Source organism: Saccoglossus kowalevskii, chromosome 12, assembly GCF_978046115.1.
Source record: "Saccoglossus kowalevskii chromosome 12, keSacKowa6.1, whole genome shotgun sequence".
Taxonomy (NCBI): domain Eukaryota; kingdom Metazoa; phylum Hemichordata; class Enteropneusta; family Harrimaniidae; genus Saccoglossus; species Saccoglossus kowalevskii.
This window is the reverse complement of record NC_140652.1, coordinates 37869447-37895067: the sequence shown is the minus strand read 5'-3', so window position 1 is coordinate 37895067 and position 25621 is coordinate 37869447. Positions and strand designations below refer to the sequence as shown.

General features: G+C 39.5%; 1 protein-coding gene across 1 annotated transcript in view; it reads left to right on the top strand.

Moving 5' to 3' along the window:
• Positions 1–6323, top strand: part of LOC100378122 (uncharacterized) — a 42994-nt gene extending 36671 nt beyond the window's left edge. Inside the window, exons 11-15 of the mRNA XM_078010774.2 lie at positions 1263–1448; positions 3520–3642; positions 3808–3998; positions 4273–4374; positions 4563–6323. Coding sequence (XP_077866900.1) covers positions 1263–1448; positions 3520–3642; positions 3808–3998; positions 4273–4374; positions 4563–4686 — 726 coding nt within the window. The 3' untranslated portion in view covers positions 4687–6323. The remainder of the gene's footprint in view (positions 1–1262; positions 1449–3519; positions 3643–3807; positions 3999–4272; positions 4375–4562) is intronic.
• Positions 6324–25621: the final 19298 nt, after the last annotated feature.

The following is a 25621-nucleotide window of genomic DNA, read 5'->3' as shown; positions in this document are numbered from 1 at the left end:
TACTCATGCACCCAACCTCCCACCCACTACCTCTTTTCAATCGTTTTTTTTTTTCGCTGCTTTTGCAACCGCTTGTTGAATTTGACCAGACAATTTCCGTTTTATTTTCGACTGCGCAAACCCAGAAATAACACCGCCCACTTGATTGTTCGCTCTCATTTAAAATTCAGACTACCATGGGACTACTAAAAAATTTTGGTGGTTCACATTGACTTATAATTGTCTTTCTGGTGTTCATAGATGTTGAACTTTTTGTTTCAACTATCTATAATTATATGCACACAATCTGACCCTTTGACCTAGATTTGGCTGGGATTGAGTATTTTATTTTAAACAATATTCCGACATGACGCACTGCTACAAAATGTATTTCAACAGAAGTACGACATGGTTGTCTGGGTTTCCTTTTTGTGTTTACGATTTGTATAATTATTGTTGTTTTCCCCTAAGGAGAAGACAAGCCAAAGGACCATGAAGCATGGAGTGAAAGAAAATATTTCTAAGCCTAAAATAAAACCTAATGCACCTCTTTGTGCATTTATCAATTTTGCATATATTTGGTATGACAGTATGTTTGTAAATATCTAGAAAAATCTCGTCTTTGGTTAATAATTTCGTTTGTTTGGAATGTCTACCGACCGTGGCTCAATAATTTGTTTGGAATATCGATCCCTGTTGGTTTCTCCATATGGTCCTGACGTCCGTCAATCAACACAATCAGCCGAGGCATGGGGATCATGTCCCGTAATTTGTGGGCTGTATACCCAAATAATTAAACAAGTACTATTTATTATGTTTTTTTTTTTTATTTTACATCGCAAAACTACAACAGAGCTAGAGTTGTCATGGTGAAACAGCCACCTTGAAATTGATGCAACTTCAACTATCCATTTCTTACCTTGAAATCTAAAAAAAATAAAAATCCATCGGGGGATATATTAATAACCATTCTTACCAATCGCTAGCTTTATTTTATTCAAATCCATAAAATTCATGAGTTTTCCGACATTTGTTGGCAACTTCCATGCTAAAAATGGTTGAAAATGTGGGTGTGGTTCTTTCGTAAAGTCCTGTTGATAATACGGACAAATATGGTTCTGTGACCCAGGTCATGCTCCGATCAGGTGACTCTCAGCCAATGATGTTGTAACAAAGCATATTTGATGCAAATTGAAGGGTCTTCGTACCATCCAATCTCCGGCGCCGATTCACATTGGCTCATCAATAAAATTAACTTAATCTCATCTTTGTTGATCTTCCAGAAAGGTGTCTGGTGTCTGCGATTTTTCACACGCAATCTTCTGATCAGTGGTTCATATGACTGTACAATAAAAGTTTGGAATCTGCGGAAAGGATCTTGTGTTCGTACATTGTTTGGCCATGAGGGTGCGGTGTGGGCAATTGTGAGAAAACAAAACTTATTAGCATCAGCTTCACAAGACAGAACTGTAAGTTCATTACTTTGCTGTGATTACATACTAATTTTAAGAAGAATAAATTTTAAGAAAGTCATTATCACTCTCAGACTAATAAACCCCAAACACTGTCATTCCAGGATATTATTATTATTATTATTATTATTATAATATTATTATTATTATTATTATATCATTCCAGGATATTATTATCTTGGTATCATAAAATTCTGCCATGTTTATTGTCTATTAGAAATTACCTTGTACCAAAAAGAAACAAAATTATTGATAGTACTGGTAATAATTTGTAGTGGTTTTTTGACTCCCGTGTGCGAAGCACAAAAAGGGAGTCTTTGCAGTTAGTGTGTCTGTATGTGTGTGTGTATGTGTGTGTGTGTCCGTCTGTTCCACTGATATCTCAAGAACCATACATCAGTTTTTGATGAAACTGCGCAGATTTGATTAGTTTTGGGTAAAAATCTGTGCAATATTAATTACCTAATTTGCATAATGATTAATCAATTTTCGGCTTTTCCACTGATATCTCAAGTATTAATCATCACATTTCAATAAAACTTGGTACATAGATGTCATAGGACACTGCACAAACCTGAAAGTTTTTAGGGTAATATCAGTAGATATTAATTACCTAATTAGCATAATTAATTAATTTTCAGCTTTTGATATTTCAAGTAGTAATTGTCACATTTCAATGAAACTTGGTACATAGATGTCATAGGACACTGCACAGACCTGATAGTTTTTAGGGTAATATGAGTACATATTAATTACCTAATTTGCATAATTAATTAATTTTCAGCTTTTGATATTTCAAGTAGTAATCATCACATTTCAATGAAATTTGGTACATAGATGTCATAAGACACTGCACAGACCTGATAGTTTTTAAGGTAATATGAGTACATATTAATTACCTAATTTGCATAATTAATTAATTTTCAGCTTTTGATATTTCAAGTAGTAATCATCACATTTCAATGACACTTGGTACATAGATGTCATAGGACACTGCACTGACCTGATAGTTTTTTGGGTAATATCAGTATATATTAATTAGCTAATTTGCATAATTAATTAATTTTCAGCTTTTGATATATCAAGTAGTAATCATCACATTTCAATGAAATTTGGTACATAGATGTCATAGGACACTGCACAGACCTGATAGTTTTTAAGGTAATACGAGTACATATTAATTACCTAATTTGCATAATTAATTAATTTTCAGCTTCTGATATTTCAAGTAGTAATCATCACATTTCAATGAAATTTGGTACATAGACATCATAGGACACTGCACAGACCTGATAGTTTTAGGCTAATATCAGTATATATTAATTAGCTAATTTGCATAATTAATTAATTTTCAGCTTTTGATATTTCAAGTAGTAATCATCACATTTCAATGACACTTGGTACATAGATGTCATAGGACACTGCACAAACCTGATAGTTTTTAGGGTAATATGAGTACATATTAATTATCTAATTTGCATAATTAATTAATTTTCAGCTTTTGATATATCAAGTAGTAATCATCATATTTCAATGAGACTTGCTACATAGATCTTCTAGGATTATGCAGAGACCTAATTAGTTTTAATTGGATATTAATTACCTAATTTGCATAATGTTCCACTGATATATAAAGAACCACAAATTGGATTTTAATGAAACTTTTAAAGAGAACTATGCAGAAACCCAATTAGTTTTTGGTAAATATTTATGCTTATTAATCACCTAATTAACATAATTAATTAACACTGATATCTCAATTACTGATCATCACATTTGAATAAAACTTGGTACATAAATGCTCTAGGACAATAGACAGGCCTGATTAATTTTGGGTTAAAATTTGTTCATATTAATTCTCTAATTAGCATAATAATTCATAATTTTTTTGTTCTGTTCTGTTCATATTAGTTACCTGATGTACATAATTAGTTTTCAGCTTTTCTATCAATATCTCATGTACAGGTAATTTTGAATTAATTTTTAATGTGTCTTCAATACTCTCAGCACACGGGAGTTCTTTCTAAGCTTTCTTTGATTTCAAATATATTTCTAATCTCATTGTCAGGCCAAATTGTGGGATATTAGTCGTTGTCAATTGTTACATACATTGCGTGGACATACACAGGCTGTATTCTGCATTGACATGGACGATGACTGTAAAATAGTGTTGACTGGCTCAGCTGATAGGGTAAGTAGATAAAAACAAAACTTAATGCAAGTGTTTGAGTGTTTGGTTATGGTTTGATGACTTTTCTTTCATGTCTAATAACTTTAGTCATTTGTTTCTACAATTGAACCACTCCGTATTGAACGTTTACAAACCCTTTACTATTTATATTATGGTTGTTATTAGAGTATTCGTGTATGGAGTGTGGAGACTGGCAGACATACCAGAGTGATCTGGGCAAGTCAGACAACCTCCATCATGGCACTTAGTTACCACAAAGGCTATTTTGCATGTGCTGTAGGAGAGGTGCTTTCGCTTTGGAAACTAGGAGAGCCAGCAGCAAGTTGTGTTCGGACTTTCCAGGAACATGAAAAAAGGTAAATCACCACTAGAGGGCGCCTTGATTAAACTGATGATAAACCCAAAACACATGATGTCTTATTTAGAGCAGCCAATCATATATGACTTGTTTTGAGATCATTCTATCACACATGTTGCTATTTTCAATGTAGCCAAATCACATGGAACTAACGAAAAAACCTTTAAATTGTATGCATGAGTGAGTGAGTGAGTGAGTGAGTGAGTGAGTGAGAGATCAAATATTTGTTCACTTTGTTTAATTTTAATTTCAATCACTTTAATTTGACCTAGAATTGAGACATTAGAATTGAAAATGGCAGAACCAGAGAAACCTGAAGGAATCATAGTGAGTGCTGGGCAAGATGGTATGGTTAAATATTGGGATATCAACAAGTAAGTACATGTGGTCATCATGTGATGGTTACATGATTGTCAGGTAATGTAACATGCTCATTGGTTGATTCAGTTTACAATATTTGTCATGTGATGCTCGTCAGACATTTTTACTAGGTATGTTCATATTAAATGAATTTTCTGTTTCCTGATTGGCTTATAGCAGGTTATATTTTTTTCATTTTCAGAGAGAAGAGTCTACACACTTTGAGTGGACATTCCAGTCAAGTCAATGCCATCCACTTTGATGAGACAAAGATTGTCAGTGCTTCCTATGACAATAAATGCAAAGTCTGGGATTTCAACATCTAAAACAATTTAACACAAATATTGCCAAAATTGTGTCTTGTTGCTTCCAAGTTTCTGTCAAAATATGCACATGAAACATACCATTATAATACTATAATTATCCAGGCAGTGAGGGCAGTGTTCACAATTATGTCAAAATTACTGAGGACAGCAATCACAATTTGACACATGTCAAAATTACTGAGGACAGCGATCTCAAATGTAACACATATCAAAATTACTGAGGACAGCGATCACAATTTGACACATGTCAAAATTACTGAGGATAGCGATCTCAAATATAACACATATCAAAATTACTGAGGACAGTGATCACAATTATGGTATGTCAAAATTACTGAGGACAGTGAACTCAAATATAACACATGTAAAATTACTGCGGATAGCGATCTCAAATATGGCATGTCAAAATTACTGAGGACAGCGAACTCGAATATAACACATGTAAAATTACTGAGGATAGCGATCTCAAATATGGCATGTCAAAATTACTGAGGACAGCGATCTCAAATATAACACATGTCAAAATTACTGAGGACAGCGATCACAATTATGGCATGTCAAAATTACTGAGGACAGTGAACTCAAATATAACACATGTAAAATTACTGAGGATAGCGATCTCAATTATGACACATGTCAAAATTACTGAGGATAGCGATTTCAAATATAACACATGTAAAAATTACTGAGGATAGCGATCTCAATTATGACACATGTCAAAATTACTGAGGATAGCGATTTCAAATATAACACATGTAAAAATTACTGAGGATAGCGATCTCAATTATGACACATGTCAAAATTACCGAGGACGTAATTATGACACATGTAAAAATTACTGAGGACAGTGATCTCAATTATGACACATGTCAAAATTACTGAGGACACAATTATGACACATGTCAAAATTACCGAGGACGTAATTATGACACATGTCAAAATTACTGAGGACAGTGATCTCAATTATGACACATGTCAAAATTACTGAGGACACAATTATGACACACATCAAAATTACTGACGTAATTATGACACATGTCAAAATTACTGAGGACACAATTATGACATGTCAAAATTACTGAGGACAGCGATCTCAATTATGATACATCAAAATTACTAGGAACAGGAAATTAAACAAATATATGTCTAAATGTCAATGAATATGCTTAAAAAGTGGTGAACCATGTGTATGTTTTTTTGTGTAAATTTTGAATTCATTTGTTAAGTGTATTACACTAAAGTAAGTATGAAAGGATTGCCTGTTTGTTTATTCATACTTTGTTACCACAAATGTTTATCAATTTGCCCCCCAGAGTTTTTCATTCATAATTGTCAAAAATATTTTTATTATGTAAAATAATTTATCCATATTTTTATAATCTCTAACAATTGATAAACACTTATTTTTGTGCCAAATTGAGTGCCATGGTGTGTGCCCTTTGGAGGGGGAGGGGGGCATACATAATTTTTGTACTTGAGAAAGTTTTTACAAATTTTGCGTTTGTATGGATTCAATTTAATGTGTGCTATTCTAATTTGCCAAAAAATACCCTGATTGTGCTATATGTAATTTATTTAAATAAAAATAAATAATAAATAAAATATTCAGTATTTGAATATGTTATTATTTCTTCCTATATGTGTATACTTTTTATTTCAGTTATTTTCCAGTTCTTGTTCAAACAAAGTCCAAAAAATAGAAATTATGTTTTGACTGACTGCTATGTATGCATGTGTTTGCGTCTCTATTTCTCTGGCAGCAGAGGTATGTAAGGTTGCATAAATACGCCAGTTGCGAGTGGTGAGTTGCGAGTAGCAAGTAGCAAAATGTGTCAGTTGCGAGCGCTCGAAAGTGTCATTTGCGAGCGCTCGAAAATGGCAGTTGCTAGCGCTAAAAATACTAGTAGCAGTTGCTAGTGGCGATTTGTATGTACTTGCGAGTGCTAGCTACATCGGCATTGTGTGAAATAAAATTAAGTCCGATGTCCTACCCACTTGTTTTCAAGTTACATGTGTTGAAATGTAGCGAAATGTTGAATGTCTACGAGACTACACTAAGCCAGTGCGAGCGAGTCTGGCCGCTAGATCAATCGGAACTATGTGAAATAATAAAAATAAGTCCTCGCCTCCGATGTCTTAGCGGCATATTTTCTTGTGGCGAGTGTTGACATGTATTGATATTCTAAATCTATATTCATTGAAATCGCCGATTTCTAGACATCTCGACCCAAGACACTTCGTCCCAAATTGGTCATCTCGACACAGACACCCTGGACATCTCGACCCTTCGCATCGAGGCGACCCTTATCTCAATGTGGCGACGCAAACCTCTATCTAGTTCAAAGTTGATCGACATCTATTGATTTGAAACACCGGCTACAGAGAGCAATCTAGTGCAATGGATCAATTCAAAAAATGTTCAAGGGTTGCGTGCTGTGAAATGAACAACGAAAGTACATAAACGCCACAGTCCGCTTCATGTATATTAACATAATTATTAACATATTACAATGTAATACCTAATAGTTGTTAGTGTTATCTGTTTTAACATTTTATTTTATTCTTTATATCTGTATTTCTTGTTATTGTGTGTTTTTTGTGTATGATAATTGACCATGGTTAATGTATTTCCAATTCATTAATTTGAGTCAAGAATGTTTAGTTTGATGATTGATACGCATTCACTGGTAGACTGTTGCTTTCTTGTTGTGTCAATACAAACATGATTTAAACTTGTCTTTTCCGGTGTTTCTTTTCCCTTGCCATCATATTCAATATACGAAAATAGCACGCGTGTCTGTGCGTTTGCATGAGCGAAAGAGGCTGGTGAGACTGTGTCACAACGTGTTCTATTTATTTCCAAGGCGCGTGGTCGGCGCCTTTGATTGCATTTATTTTGTTGTTTTTTTATTCCCGAAATATATCACTGGCAGCGATTGTTTTGACATGTATCACAACTGAATGTTCAATCTAACTTTGTTTCGGCTATAGGTGTAGGTGGGTCGAGATGTCCAGCGAAAAATGGGTCGATATTTTTGGGGGTCGAGATGTCCAGTACCCGAAATCGTCGATAGCCCCGACATGCTATAAATCGATTGCCTTTATTCACGGTCGGGCGACTGTGTTCAGGTTTTTGGCTGTTACATGGAAATTCTGAATTGCATCTTCAAGTATTAAAGTGAGGGAATTATATGTAATTCCTACTAGAACTGAGTCAATATGTTTTGTCTAAATCACGAGGTCGGTTGGGATGGAGGTGAAGCTGACTCTAGGTGTGAAATCCCGGTGTCTCCATTCATCGAGAATTGTGTGACACGCATCCGGTTAAACGCGGGGTTAAACCATGGAGCTAAATGGTTAAACCAACAATGTAAGCGTTTTGATAATTGTAAACTTGCAATAATCTTGAGATGACAAGAAAAAAACTAACTACAGCGAAGTCAGCAAACGGATGGAGTCTCACGAAGGTGTATAAAACACATCCTGAATGTGTGTCCAAACGCGGTCAATGTGAATGTCTTCACAGAATAGAGATAGCAGTCTCACGACCTGTCTATAGGACAGAAACAGACAATGAATAATAAATAAATGCGTTTAGTCCGTGCGATTTGCGTCGATGTTGCCAAGTTCAAGTGGGTCGTCGGTAGGATGACAGTAATATCAATGAAATAATGCACGTTTTTTCCGTGGTTTAATGGAAACTTTAAAGCATTTAATAAGTGTGTGAGAATACACACATGTTGACAGAAAGCACTTGTCGAATAAATACAATGGGGCGTGGGCGGCTTCAGTTGTTGAAAGAGAATAATTATCGACTGGATACAATGGAATATGGCAAGTTCAACTCGTTAACAGAAAATAATGTTGTCACAAAAATATGTAGGACCATGATTGAATACAATGACCGGCGAAAAATATATATTGAACGCAATGAAGCGTAATCAAGTCACCCACTGTCGTTGTTTAGAGTATGTCGCTCTTTGACGTTTTACTTCAAGTGTGTCAAAATAATATTCTTTGTTTACATACACTGTACTAATGTGACAAAGCATTTCATTACAAAAAGGGCATACATTAAAAAAACGCAATGTGGAACGATTGTTTCCCGTTGTGGTAGGTTCACTCCCAAAAGCAAAATTGTGTATGATATAAATATGCTTGTATGTATATAAATTGTATTCAAAAACACCTCGCGTTATTTTTACTGCAACAATTGGAGTTTAATGTTTATTCCTAAAGTTTGATGAGTCGTCTGTCACTTCATGCAAAATTTTGCAGGCGAAGCGCGGGCGGAGATTGACAGCACATCGCGTTTGTTATTGTTGTGCTGTTTAGAATTAGCTTTATTCAGCATTTAACCGATTGCCACTTTAATCTTTTGTGGAGGCGTCAACTGGTGACAAACAATAACGACCAATATAGCGGCTTCATCAATAATGTGCATGCTGGTCCAAGATAAAATGCCGTCGGTCTCGTTGTTTCGCGACCTCAGACCAGGATGCGTTTAATACCACACCAAGGGACTAGCATGGGATCAGTTTTATCTGTTATATTTTCCCGAACATGACACCTATCTGTACGTTCTGAATGTGTAACAAGGCCGCCATAAAATTGCATTCCAATGATTCGTTTCTGACATAAAAATGACATTCGACCACAGTCACTTTAACGCAAAATAAGACTGTTAGTGAGAACATGGATGTACTAACAAATATCACTGTTACCTAAAATCAGAGCATTGTACCGTCCGCTGTACATAAAACTCAAACAAAGGTCAATTTGATATTTCGAATGAACCGACGATATGACACTGTTTACAGTGATTTTGTATTTTTCTCGGTTAAAAAACGGCGATTACGCGAACGAGAGTACAAAGATCTCGAGTGAAGATTTGTTTTTCCCACAAACAATCTCAGACAAGTCCGCTTTAAATCCTCGCAACAAGAAAATATGCCGCTAAGACATCGGAGGCGAGGGGTTATTTTTATTATTCACACAGTTCTAGCGGCCCGACTCGCTCGCAACTGCTACGTTTAGTCACCGTCCCTCAACACATGAGGGACGGTGGTTTAGTGTACGTACCACACATAGTTCCGATTGATCTAGCGGCCAGACTCGCTCGCACTGGCTTAGTGTAGTCTCGTAGACATTCAACATTTCGCTACCTTTCAACACATGTAACTCGAAAACAAGTGGGTAGGACATTGGACTTAATTTTATTTCACACAATGTCGAGGTAGCTAGCACTCGCAACTACATACAAATCGCCACTAGCAACTGCTATTTTTAGCGCTAGCAACTGCCATTTTCGAGCGCTCGCAACTGCCACTTTCGAGCGCTCGCAACTGACACATTTTGCTACTTGCTACTCGCAACTCACCACTCGCAACTGGCGTATTTATGCACCCTTACATACCTCGGCAGCACTATAGTCCAGTCATTCTAGTAAAAAAAGGGGGCCAACCCGTCACAAATTGCAACAGAAATAATTTCTTCACAGTGCTTTTCGGAAAGGTATCTAGATTGACATACTAAAAGTCTAGAAAAATCTTGGCTTCCGAAATATACCTAATTTGCATATATTCAAAATGGCCGTTTTGCACATTTTTACAAAAACTATTTGGACATATCTTTAATTCTAGATGAGGTATTATAAAAATTCATGATGCCATGATACTGTTTTGAGTCGGAGAAGGTACAAGAGTGCCAAATTTGTTGGTTGGGTAGATGAAAATTTGCATAAATCCAATATGGCTGCGATAATATAATTATTTAATTAACTTCTCTTCCGGCTTCTCTTCTATGTGATATAAGTAATAAGTTTAAGATATAGAATACAATTTTAAACAGAATCGTGCAGTACAGAAAAGATGTAAATAAATGGTTTCCTGGGTAGACGGATGCTTCATCTGCATAAATCCAACATGGCCGTCACATCTAAAAATGAAACACCTGCTATACTATATACATAATAGACCATTTAAACATAAATTTTCAACTCTATAAACTATATTTTTGATTTAACAAACTGTATTATATAGTTATATTTCTGTCCAAAAGTTTATTGTTTGATTAATGTAATTGCTAATCGTCATCGCTATCTTCATCAGATATCTGAACTACATTTGTGCATCCAGATCCTCGACATTGACCACAAACTGCAGAACATTCAAGGTTGTGCTTTCTGCACGCACATGTGACTGCAACAGTCTGTGGAGCAGTTGCATCTACAGAAATTACGATCGGTTGTATATCGCGTGCTGGGATTTGCTTCCTGACGAGAAACCCGATTTGTGTCTTTATCACTACTTGATTGTTCATAAAGGTGACACACCCGTCAGAGAAGGACAGGGCCTCTAATTCAGCCCAACGCCTACCTGAGGCGAGGACAGGAAGACTGTTTTCCACGTCAAAAGTGGTGCTGATCGGAAAGGCTCAAAGGCTCAGTCTGCTTAGAGCGGCCAACACAACTGATAATTTCAAATTGGTTGGTTCCCTCGTTTGGGGTCTAGGCCTCTGATTAAACAGTAAACAGTCTCCTAATAATAGGACAACCGGCTAGTCTCGTCCCCAAAGAATCCCAATGGTGGGTTACAAGGCTGACCTATAGCCAACAATCGCTGAAAGGATGATGGACAAAAAGTCAGCTGTCTGGCCAACAAAGGATGACATGGATCTCTCTTCCACCACACCAATCAGTGTATGCACGTAATTTTGAGGCGTAGGCTGTGTTGGTGGGATCCCTGTTTGCCCTGGACGTTAGCAGCCCACTGAGTGAGTCAACTGAGAGCCTTGATGCGTGTAAGTGGTACACCATTTGCCTCAAAGGCAGTGCGCCGTCCGGTTGGGACAGCAGATCTGGAAGTACCCCTGGTGTTTCGACTAACATTTCCAACAGTAGTGGAAACCAGACCTTGCTTGGCCCTCTTGGCATTCCTGGGTGTGGTGAATAGGTCTAACCTTGGACCGTCCCACCGCCGAAACAGTCTGGAGGTTACCCATTGGGGTATCCACCACTCCGCATTCTGGAGACGGCGCCGCCACGAGAGGGTGTCCGCTTGACTGTTTCTCACCCCTGGAAGGTTGTATGTGGCTAGCTCCACATTGTATTCCAGGTACCAAAGTAGAATTTGCTCTGCTAGGACTGACAATGATGGGGGATCTGCCCCCCCCCTCCTTGTAGCTATAGGAGACCACTGCTATGTTGTCGGTGCGAAGCAGCTATGGGTAGAAAGTGAAGTAGTGCTAAGCGCACTTCTTTCAGTTTGAGCCAGTTGATATGGCTGTCGTGAATCTAACACAGGGGCCATATTTTCCATTGGGCTTGTTCGTCCAATAGGTGCACTCCCCAACATGTGAGGGAGGCATCCGTTTCCAGAGTAATAACTGTGGCAAGTGGGTCCCAAAAAAACCCTGCCTGTTGGCAATTGCCGACCACCAGCACTTGGCCCTAGAGTGTTACTCACCTCTGTAGTTCCCGTAAGAGCCCGGTGTTGCAACAAAAGTGCGCTGTAACAGGCAGCTGCGTAATGCGGCAAGGGGGAACTACCCGCTAACATCATTCCGATGATTCGCATTAGTTCTTGGAGGGACACAGAGGAAATGCTGACTAGGCATTCGGCTAGGTCGTTTAGGCAGCAGGCCATACCAAGCCTACCTCCGTGTCAAACTCCCTGGCCAGGAACACCAACTGTTATGTTGGCTGAGGGTGGGGCTTGCTCGATTTACAAGGAAGCACAACTGGTCTAGAGAAATTAGCCTTACTGTTTGACTAACCATACCTTGTTGGGTTGTGTAGCAGCCATTCATCTACCATCTACCAGCCAGGTACATGTTGATGTGTACCGATGTGATGTGTACCGGCGCAGCAGTAGCACCACCTGTTTCCACACTCTGGTGAAATACGTATGGAGCCATGCAAAACCTGAAGGGGAGCACCATGCGCTCGACTACTTGGCCCAACTGGGTGTATCGGTATGAGGCTAACCAGTAGAAACAGAACACGGAGAATAATATGGTGCTTGGTGTTTCCAGAAAGCTCATCCTGATTTAGTCTGCTTAAGTCCAGAACGGGCACAGCCACCTGTAGTCACAGTTGTAGTCTTTGGAACCACCAATACTTGCGAGTAGAAGCCCAGACTTAACGACGGGTCCCCTATCCTGTCTATAGCGCCCTTTAAAGGCAAACTGTCCACATCCTATCGGATAGCTCCCGCTTTGCGGGGGTCCCCTGACAGTGCCTCAAACAGGGATCTGTTACACGCTGCCTCCGAACTGGAATATACCGACACAATCAGTGCGACAGATATGTGTGGGTTCGGCAGTTCCACATTGAGGTGATCTTTCCTCCGCCGAGGGGAGACCCTGCGTGGCCTGTAGAAGTTGATAGGTTTGATACCTCCCGCCGGACATATTCCCATCCCCCTTCTTCCTGGTGGCGCGTCGCCACTCTTCCCTCCCCCAGAAGAGGCAGGACGCTTGCCTCATGGCTACTTCTGGCCAGTAGATGCCGACTTTGGTCGTTACGTTTTCTCAGCTTGGTGTCCTTACTGCTTGCCTTTGGCAGAAGCCAAACCGGATCGCAGGTCTCACCTGTACCAACTGGTCAGTGGGATCCCAAGGCACCGAGACTGCTCCTTCCATCCTCAAAAAATAAGAGGGTGGGGGAGGTCCAGCCTGCGTAACTGAGGCGGTGGTGCGCCCAGTGAAAACAGTCAGAACTGCATTCCGCTGTACAGAGGCAGCCCCTGCCACGAGAGCCAGATGACACTGCAGGATATCCCGCTTAGCCGTGTGGTGTCCCATCAATGGCTGTGTCTGCTGGTCTAGGAAGCTGGTGTGTTCTGCCATTGAGACTTCAGAGTGCTGGCAACGCAAAACAATTCGTTCCAGTGGGCTGGCCACAACTCGAAGGTTAAGGGTCGCCACTCTGCTCTTAGTGTGTGAATTGTTTCCGAATAACCGATCGAAATATTCCATTAACACGCCCCCCTTCCCACTGAACCCAAAAAAAATTGTGGTACCGGGGTCAGGAGGAGAACCAAAGGATCCGATCGGGGCGTGATATTTGACTACAGACTCCGGGTGGGGGTGGGTGGCGGTTGAACATCGGCTCACGGAGTCATTATGAGGAACATACTTTGAGGGGCCTCCCGAGGTTGCACATTTAAATGATACTATTTTGACGGCCATATTGGATTTATGCAAATGGATTGTTATTCAATCAAATGTTTCACAATCACATGCATACACACACACCAAACCATATTGCAGCAACTTGAATATCTAAAAAATGTCATCTAGAATTAAAGATATGTCCTAATAGTTATATTTTCCATGTTATAAAAATGCACCAAACGGCCACTTTGAATATATGCAAATTAGGTATATTTCGGAAGCCTAGATTTTCCTAGACTTTTAGCATGTCAATCTAGACACCTCCCTGGAATGTATTGTGAAGAAATTATTTCTGTTGTAATTTGTGATGGGTCAAACCATAAATTGACTGGACTACTAATGATATTCAAACATCACACGTACGTCGTGCATCTTGGGATACATAATCATGTGCATTTCCTTTGTGATTCAATTTTTTATGTTTATTCAGTACTTTGGCAACAAAAATTTTAACTTGTGTGTACATCTAGAATTTCCTAATGTGTATAGCACATATTTAGCTATTTGTAATATACAAAGAATCTCGACTGATTGCATTAGATGGATAATTTTTTTGGAAATTTACAGAACAAACAAATCTGATATTTACCATCAACTAATGTCAATTTGTACATTCTCTGAAAGGAATATGTCTACTCAATCTGTATTTATATTTTTTTTTATTTGAAAAGTAGTTTTTTTGAAAGTTCAATAACAGCACATGGCCTAATTGGGATACTATTTTGAGGCTTTTTTGTTCATTTCGACTTACTTAGAAATGCATTGTACCGTCTACCACGTTTGACTGTTATTCAACTCAATTTATCTGTTTGTTTGCAAGAAAGATGTGTAAGAGGATGAGGATATGCATGTAACATGTGACACTGAGTCAGGGGTTTACGAAAAGGACAACAATGCATACAACATGTGGCACTGAGTCAGGGATTTACCAAAAGGACAACAATGCATGTAACATGTGGCACTGAGTCAGAGATTTACCAAAAGGGCAAGAATGCATGTAACATGTAACACTGAGTCAGGGATTTACCAAAAGGGAGGTATGTACGACCTAGAAAAAGTGCCATATGCGAGTACCAAGTTGCGAGTCGCAAGTAGCAAAATATGCCATATGCTAGTGGTAAAAACGGCATATGCGAGTGGTAAAATGTATCATTTGCTAGTAGCAAAAAAGCCCTATGCGAGGGGTAATACAAAGGCCAGGAAAACTGGTGTATGCGAGGGGTGGAGTCATTTGCCAGTTTACTCAACGGCTGGATTCGTTTGCTTATAATATAATAACGTACGTTCAAATGTGTTTTATCACAGTAAAATCAAATATTTACCATGGTTATGAAATGATGTATACATGGTTGGTTAAGATTGGCATGATGCTGTTGAGGCTTTTACTTTAGGGGTGATTCATATATAACAATAATGGTAGCAAATATGTGTCAGCGCGATCTAGCCTAGGTGTCAACCGGCGCACGCCGCCCGGTACTCAACATTACAGTCGACCAGTGTACGCGGATTACATTGCGAAGGTCACAAATAAAAGCAGCTTTAACTACTATTTCCAGTGCTTTTTGTTTATTATTCATTTAAGTGCTTATATCAAAAAGTTCGTTCAGTCGTTTGCATAGAATCGATGTTTGCTCTTCACACACTGCACAGGAAACGTGACAGCACAAAAATTTAATAAACGGCCATGACCAGCCAGCACACTCCACATAACATGTGAAAATTGTTTTTTTCTTTCGGTAAAATTAGTATGAACCCGTGGTCTGCGATTAAAGAATCATAGAATTATAATTGTAGTTAGTGAAAACGGGTGTTCACAGAATTCTTGTGTCACGCGCCGCCTGTTAAATGAAGACAATGGCAGGTTTCAAAAGTAGTCACACCTCGGAGAGGTGTTAAATTTGCCACAACCCAAGTGTTAACTAGCACACAATTCCATAATAATACATCGACACGAATTGATAGTATACGTAAAGAAATAAAGTGCATGTTGAGTGATAAGTCCGCATGTTTACGAGACGTCCCTCATTGTCGTGCTTTAGACAGTAACTCTTGTAAAATTTGTATGTTTTATATATGTGTTTTAGCAGTTGGTGTAACCATGGAACTATCAACCTGTTTATAGTTCCATGGTGTAACCATTTTAATTCCTTCTGAGAAGTTTAAGTGTTTCAATAAACCAAACCTCACACATGGAATGTATTTACACGCAACGCGGATGAAATTTGAATTGAAACAAATTGAAACAAAGAAGCTTCTGCCGTTGCTTGATCGGGATAGAGAGACAATTTTTACGGGTAAATGCTAGTAGAAGACTTAGCCTCAATGCCCTAAACACTTCGACCTAACCACTTTACTTGTACAAGTAGAAACAGTTTTATGTTAGCGTTGAAATAATCATAGAAGTACAGTTATCATCAGTACAAGTAGACTCGCTGAACAGGAACTCACACGCGAGCCAATGGAAACAATAGCTAGTTTCAAAACAATTTTGTCCCAGACAAGACACGGACAACAAACTCGCTGTTTTGCTGATTAGGAATAACGTGATGTTAATTTCGTGGTAAATCCTCCCATACACTGTTGATTCTGTCGACCAATGAGAACGCACGTTTCTGATCAACCAGACTACTTAGACCTAGAACACGCGCGGTAATTGGACTTAAGGAAAGCACGACTTGTGTCTATGACCGTTGATGTACATGTAGTTGCGTTTACAGCCAAAACAAAGTCAGCTTGGACATTCAGTTGTTAGAAATGACAAAATAAACGGTGCCAGCGATACATTTCGAAAATGAAAGAACAAAATAAACACAATCAAAGGCGCCGACCACGCGCTTTGGAAATAAATAGAACGCGTTGCGACGAGAAATCTCGCCTGCATCTTTCACTCACGCAAACGCACACACACACATGCTATTTCCGTATATTGAATACGTTGGCAACGGAAGGGACACGTTTAAATCATCTTTGTATTAACACAACTTGAAAGCAACAGTCTCACACTGAATATATGTTTATCAATTATCAAACTAAACATTCAATGAAGCGGACTGCGACGGTTAAGACGAAAATACAAGGCTAAGACGAAAAAAATGTGACAGTACGATTATGCTCGTCTACTACACGCCCGGGGACTACACGTTCAAGTATCCAACTTCCCAATACAAAACATGATTAGTATCAGCAATAATTTCTAGTACTGCCTGGATAATTGTAATCAACAGTGTATAGGAGGATTTAGCGGAGGGCCTGTACTTCATTACAAAACTGTTGAAATACCACGAAATTAACATCACGTTATTCCTAATCAGCAAAACAGCGAGTTTGTTGTCCATGTCTTGTCTGGGACAAAATTGTTTTGAAACTAGCCATTGTTTCCATTGGCTCGCGTGTGAGTTCCTGTTCAGCGAGTCTACTTGTACTGATGATAACTGTACTTCTATGATTATTTCAACGCTAACATGTCCATTCTTATTTTAACGAAACATAAAACTTTTTCTACTTGTACAAGTAAAGTGGTTAGGTCGAAGTGTTTAGGGCATTGAGGCTAAGTCTTCTACTAGCATTTACCCGTAAAAATTGCCTCTCTATCCCGATCAAGCAACGGCAGATGCTTCTTTGTTTCAATTTGTTTCAATTCAAATTTGATCCGGGTTGCGTGTAAATACATTCCATGTGTGAGGGACGTCTCGTAAACATGCGGACTTATCACTCAACATGCACTTTATTCCTTTACGTATACTACCAATTCGTTGTATTATTATGGAATTGTGTGCTAGTTAACACTTGGGTTGTGGCAAATTTAACACCTCTCCGAGGTGTGACTACTTTTGAAACCTGCCATTGTCTTCATTTAACCGGCGGCGCATGACACAAGAATTCTGTGAACACCCGTTTTCACTAACTACAATTATAATTCTATGATTCTTTAATCGCAGACCACGGGTTCATACTAATTTTACCGAAAGAAAAAACAATTTTCACATGTTATGTGGAGTGTGCTGGCTGGTCATGGCCGTTTATTAAATTATTGTACTGTCACGTTTCCTGTGCAGTGTGTGAAGAGCAAACATCGATTCTATGCAAACGACTTAACGAGCTTTATGATATAAACACTTAAATGAAAAATAAACAAAAAAGCACTGGAAATAGTAGTTAAAGCTGCTTTTATTTGTGACCTTCGCAATGTAATCCGCGTACACTGGTCGACTGTAATGTTGAGTACCGGGCGGCGTGCGACGGTTGACACCGAGGCTAGATCGCGTTGACACCTATTTGCTACCATTATTGTTATATATGAATCACCCCTAAAGTAAAAGCCTCAACAGCATCATGCCAATCTTAACCAACCATGTACACATCATTTCATAACCATGGTAAATATTTGATTTTACTGTGATAAAACACATTTGAACGTACGTTATTATATTATAAGCAAACGAATACAGCCGTTGAGCAAACTGGCAAATGACTCCACCCCTCGCATACACCAGTTTTCCTGGCCTTTGTATTACCCCTCGCATAGGGCTTTTTTGCTACTAGCAAATGATACATTTTACCCCACTAGCATATGGCATATTTTGCTACTTGCGACTCGCAACTTGGTACTCGCATATGGCACTTTTTCTAGGTCGTACATACCTGCAAAAGGACAACAATGCATGTAACATGTGGCACTGAGTCAGGGATTTACCAAAAGGGCAACAATGCATGTAACATGTGACACTTAGTTAGGGATTTACCAAAATGGCAACAATGCATGTAACATGTGGCACTGAGTCAGGGATTTACCAACAGGACAACAATGCATGTAACATGTGGCACTGAGTCAGGGATTTACCAAAAGGGCAACAATGCATGTAACACGTAACACTGAGTCAGGGATTTACCAAAAGGGCAACAATGCATGTAATATGTGGCACTGAGTCAGGGATTTACCAACAGGACAACAATGCATGTAACATGTGGCACTGAGTCAGGGATTTACCAAAAGGGCAACAATGCATGTAACACGTAACACTGAGTCAGGGATTTACCAAAAGGGCAACAATGCATGTAACGCGTAACACTGAGTCAGGGATTTAACAAAAGGACAACAATGCATGTAACATGTAACACTGAGTCAGGGATTTACCAAAAGGGCAACAATGCATGTAACATGTGACACTGAGTCAGGGATTTACCAAAAGGACAACAATGCATGTAACATGTAACACTGAGTCAGGGATTTACCAAAAGGGCAACAATGCATGTAACATGTGACACTGAGTCAGGGATTTACCAAAAGGACAACAATGCATGTAACATGTAACACTGAGTCAGGGATTTACCAAAAGGGCAACAATGCATGTAACATGTGACACTGAGTCAGGGATTTACCAAAAGGACAACAATGCATGTAACATGTGACACTGAGTCAGGGATTTACCAAAAGGGCAACAATGCATGTAACATGTAACACTGAATCAGGGATTTACCAAAAGGGCAACAATGCATGTAACATGTAACACTGAGTCAGGGATTTACCAAAAGGGCAACAATGCATGTAACATGTAACACTGAGTCAGGGATTTACCAAAAGGGCAACAATGCATGTAACACGTAACACTGAGTCAGGGATTTAACAAAAGGGCAACAATGCATGTAACATGTGACACAGAGTCAGCGATTTACCAAAAGGACAAGAATGCATGTAACATGTAACACTGAGTCAGGGATTTACCTAATGGGCAACAATGCATGTAACCTGTGACACTGAGTCAGGGATTTACCAAATGGGCAACAATGCATGTAACATGTAACACTGAGTACGGGATTTACCAAAAGGGCAAGAATGCATGTAACATGTGACACTGAGTCAGGGATTTACCAAAATGGCAACAATGCATGTAACATGTGGCACTGAGTCAGGGATTTACCAAAATGGCAACAATGCATGTAACATGTGACACTGAGTCAGGGTTTTACCAAAATGGCAACAATGCATGTAACATGTGGCACTGAGTCAGGGTTTTACCAAAATGGCAACAATGCATGTAACATGTGACACTGAGTCAGGGTTTTACCAAAATGGCAACAATGCATGTAACATGTGACACTGAGTCAGGGATTTACCAAAATGGCAACAATGCATGTAACATGTGGCACTGAGTCAGGGATTTACCAAAATGGCAACAATGCATGTAACATGTGACACTGAGTACGGGATTTACCAAAATGGCAACAATGCATGTAACATGTGACACTGAGTCAGGGTTTTACCAAAAGGGCAACAATGCATGTAACATGTAACACTGAGTACGGCCTTTACCAAAAGGGCAAGAATGCATGTAACATGTGACACTGAGTACGGGATTTACCAAAATGGCAACAATGCATGTAACATGTGACACTGAGTCAGGGTTTTACCAAAATGGCAACAATGCATGTAACATGTGACACTGAGTCAGGGATTTACCAAAATGGCAACAATGCATGTAACATGTGGCACTGAGTCAGGGATTTACCAAAATGGCAACAATGCATGTAACATGTGGCACTGAGTCAGGGATTTACCAAAATGGCAACAATGCATGTAACATGTGACACTGAGTCAGGGTTTTACCAAAATGGCAACAATGCATGTAACATGTGACACTGAGTCAGGGATTTACCAAAATGGCAACAATGCATGTAACATGTGGCACTGAGTCAGGGATTTACCAAAATGGCAACAATGCATGTAACATGTGACACTGAGTCAGGGTTTTACCAAAATGGCAACAATGCATGTAACATGTGGCACTGAGTCAGGGATTTACCAAAAGGGCAACAATGCATGTAACATGTGGCACTGAGTCAGGGATTTACCAAAATGACAACAATGCATGTGACACTGAGTCAGGGAATTACCAAAATGGCAACAATGCATGTAACATGTAACACTGAGTCAGGGTTTTACCAAAATGGCAACAATGCATGTAACATGTGGCACTGAGTCAGGGATTTACCAAAAGGACAACAATGCATGTAACATGTGGCACTGAGTCAGGGATTTACCAAAATGGCAACAATGCATACAACATGTGGCACTGAGTCAGGGATTTACCAAAAGGACAACAATGCATGTAACATGTGACACTGAGTCAGAGATTTACCAAAAGGGCAAGAATGCATGTAACATGTAACACTGAGTCAGGGATTTACCAAAATGGCAACAATGCATGTAACATGTGGCACTGAGTCAGGGATTTACCAAAAGGGCAACAATGCATGTAACACGTAACACTGAGTCAGGGATTTACCAAAAGGACAACAATGCATGTAACATGTGGCACTGAGTCAGGGATTTACCAAAATGGCAACAATGCATCCAACATGTGACACTGAGTCAGGGATTTACCAAAAAGGCAACAATGCATGTAACATGTAACACTGAGTCAGGGATTTACCAAAATGGCAACAATGCATGTAACATGTGACACTGAGTCAGGATTTTACCAAAAGGGCAACAATGCATGTAACATGTAACACTGAGTACGGCCTTTACCAAAAGGGCAAGAATGCATGTAACATGTGACACTGAGTACGGGATTTACCAAAATGGCAACAATGCATGTAACATGTGACACTGAGTCAGGGTTTTACCAAAATGGCAACAATGCATGTAACATGTGACACTGAGTCAGGGATTTACCAAAATGGCAACAATGCATGTAACATGTGGCACTGAGTCAGGGATTTACCAAAATGGCAACAATGCATGTAACATGTGGCACTGAGTCAGGGATTTACCAAAATGGCAACAATGCATGTAACATGTGACACTGAGTCAGGGTTTTACCAAAATGGCAACAATGCATGTAACATGTGACACTGAGTCAGGGATTTACCAAAATGGCAACAATGCATGTAACATGTGGCACTGAGTCAGGGATTTACCAAAATGGCAACAATGCATGTAACATGTGACACTGAGTCAGGGTTTTACCAAAATGGCAACAATGCATGTAACATGTGGCACTGAGTCAGGGATTTACCAAAAGGGCAACAATGCATGTAACATGTGGCACTGAGTCAGGGATTTACCAAAATGACAACAATGCATGTGACACTGAGTCAGGGAATTACCAAAATGGCAACAATGCATGTAACATGTAACACTGAGTCAGGGTTTTACCAAAATGGCAACAATGCATGTAACATGTGGCACTGAGTCAGGGATTTACCAAAAGGACAACAATGCATGTAACATGTGGCACTGAGTCAGGGATTTACCAAAATGGCAACAATGCATACAACATGTGGCACTGAGTCAGGGATTTACCAAAAGGACAACAATGCATGTAACATGTGACACTGAGTCAGAGATTTACCAAAAGGGCAAGAATGCATGTAACATGTAACACTGAGTCAGGGATTTACCAAAATGGCAACAATGCATGTAACATGTGGCACTGAGTCAGGGATTTACCAAAAGGGCAACAATGCATGTAACACGTAACACTGAGTCAGGGATTTACCAAAAGGACAACAATGCATGTAACATGTGGCACTGAGTCAGGGATTTACCAAAATGGCAACAATGCATCCAACATGTGACACTGAGTCAGGGATTTACCAAAAAGGCAACAATGCATGTAACATGTAACACTGAGTCAGGGATTTACCAAAATGGCAACAATGCATGTAACATGTGGCACTGAGTCAGGGATTTACCAAAAGGGCAACAATGCATGTAACACGTAACACTGAGTCAGGGATTTACCAAAAGGACAACAATGCATGTAACATGTAACATGTAACACTGAGTCAGGGATTTACCAAAATGGCAACAATGCATGTAAAATGTGACACTGAGTCAGAGATTTACCAAAAGGGCAAGAATGCATGTAACATGTAACACTGAGTCAGGGATTTACCAAAATGGCAACAATGCATGTAACAGGTGGCACTGAGTCAGGGATTTACCAAAATGGCAACAATGCATGTAACATGTGGCACTGAGTCAGGGATTTACCAAAATGGCAACAATGCATGTAACATGTGACACTGAGTCAGGGTTTTACCAAAATGGCAACAATGCATGTAACATGTGACACTGAGTCAGGGATTTACCAAAATGGCAACAATGCATGTAACATGTGGCACTGAGTCAGGGATTTACCAAAATGGCAACAATGCATGTAACATGTGACACTGAGTCAGGGTTTTACCAAAATGGCAACAATGCATGTAACATGTGGCACTGAGTCAGGGATTTACCAAAAGGGCAACAATGCATGTAACATGTGGCACTGAGTCAGGGATTTACCAAAATGACAACAATGCATGTGACACTGAGTCAGGGAATTACCAAAATGGCAACAATGCATGTAACATGTAACACTGAGTCAGGGTTTTACCAAAATGGCAACAATGCATGTAACATGTGGCACTGGGTCAGGGATTTACCAAAAGGACAACAATGCATGTAACATGTGGCACTGAGTCAGGGATTTACCAAAATGGCAACAATGCATGTAACATGTGGCACTGAGTCAGGGATTTACCAAAATGGCAACAATGCATACAACATGTGGCACTGGGTCAGGGATTTACCAAAAGGACAACAATGCATGTAACATGTGGCACTGAGTCAGGGATTTACCAAAATGGCAACAATGCATGAAAAATGTGGCACTGAGTTAGGGATTTACCAAAATGGCAACAATGCATGTAACATGTGGCACTGAGTCAGGGTTTTACCAAAATGGCAACAATGCATGTAACATGTGGCACTGGGTCAGGGATTTACCAAAAGGACAACAATGCATGTAACATGTGGCACTGAGTCAGGGATTTACCAAAATGGCAACAATGCATGAAAAATGTGGCACTGAGTTAGGGATTTACCAAAATGGCAACAATGCATACAACATGTGGCACTGAGTCAGGGATTTACCAAAAGGACAACAATGCATGTAACATGTGACACTGAGTCAGAGATTTACCAAAAGGGCAAGAATGCATGTAACATGTAACACTGAGTCAGGGATTTACCAAAATGGCAACAATGCATGTAACATGTGGCACTGAGTCAGGGATTTACCAAAAGGGCAACAATGCATGTAACACGTAACACTGAGTCAGGGATTTACCAAAAGGACAACAATGCATGTAACATGTGGCACTGAGTCAGGGATTTACCAAAATGGCAACAATGCATCCAACATGTGACACTGAGTCAGGGATTTACCAAAAAGGCAACAATGCATGTAACATGTAACACTGAGTCAGGGATTTACCAAAATGGCAACAATGCATGTAACATGTGGCACTGAGTCAGGGATTTACCAAAAGGGCAACAATGCATGTAACACGTAACACTGAGTCAGGGATTTACCAAAAGGACAACAATGCATGTAACATGTAACATGTAACACTGAGTCAGGGATTTACCAAAATGGCAACAATGCATGTAAAATGTGACACTGAGTCAGAGATTTACCAAAAGGGCAAGAATGCATGTAACATGTAACACTGAGTCAGGGATTTACCAAAATGGCAACAATGCATGTAACATGTGGCACTGAGTCAGGGATTTACCAAAAGGGCAACAATGCATGTAACACGTAACACTGAGTCAGGGATTTACCAAAAGGACAACAATGCATGTAACATGTGGCACTGAGTCAGGGATTTACCAAAATGGCAACAATGCATCCAACATGTGACACTGAGTCAGGGATTTACCAAAAAGGCAACAATGCATGTAACATGTAACACTGAGTCAGGGATTTACCAAAATGGCAACAATGCATGTAACATGTGGCACTGAGTCAGGGATTTACCAAAAGGGCAACAATGCATGTAACACGTAACACTGAGTCAGGGATTTACCAAAAGGACAACAATGCATGTAACATGTAACATGTAACACTGAGTCAGGGATTTACCAAAATGGCAACAATGCATGTAAAATGTGGCACTGAGTCAGGGATTTACCAAAATGGCAACAATGCATGTAAAATGTGGCACTGAGTCAGGGATTTATCAAAATGGCAACAATGCATGTAACATGTGACACTGAGTCAGGGATTTACCAAAAGGACAACAATGCATGTGACACTGAGTCAGGGATTTACCAAAATGGCAACAATGCATGTAACATGTGGCACTGAGTCAGGAATTTACCAAAAGGACAACAATGCATGTAACATGTGACACTTAGTTAGGGATTTACCAAAATGGCAACAATGCATGTAACATGTGGCACTGAGTCAGGGATTTACCAAAAGGACAACAATGCATGTAACATGTGACACTGAGTCAGGGATTTACCAAAATGGCAACAATGCATGTAAAATGTGGCACTGAGTCAGGGATTTACCAAAATGGCAACAATGCATGTAACATGTGACACTGAGTCAGGGATTTACCAAAAGGACAACAATGCATGTAACATGTGGCACTGAGTCAGGGATTTACCAAAATGGCAACAATGCATGTAACATGTGACACTGAGTCAGGGATTTACCAAAAGGACAACAATGCATGTAACATGTAACACTGAGTCAGGGATTTACCAAAAGGGCAACAATGCATGTAACATGTGACACTGAGTCAGGGATTTACCAAAAGGACAACAATGCATGTAACATGTAACACTGAGTCAGGGATTTACCAAAAGGGCAACAATGCATGTAACATGTGGCACTGAGTCAGGGATTTACCAAAATGGCAACAATGCATCCAACATGTGACACTGAGTCAGGGATTTACCAAAAAGGCAACAATG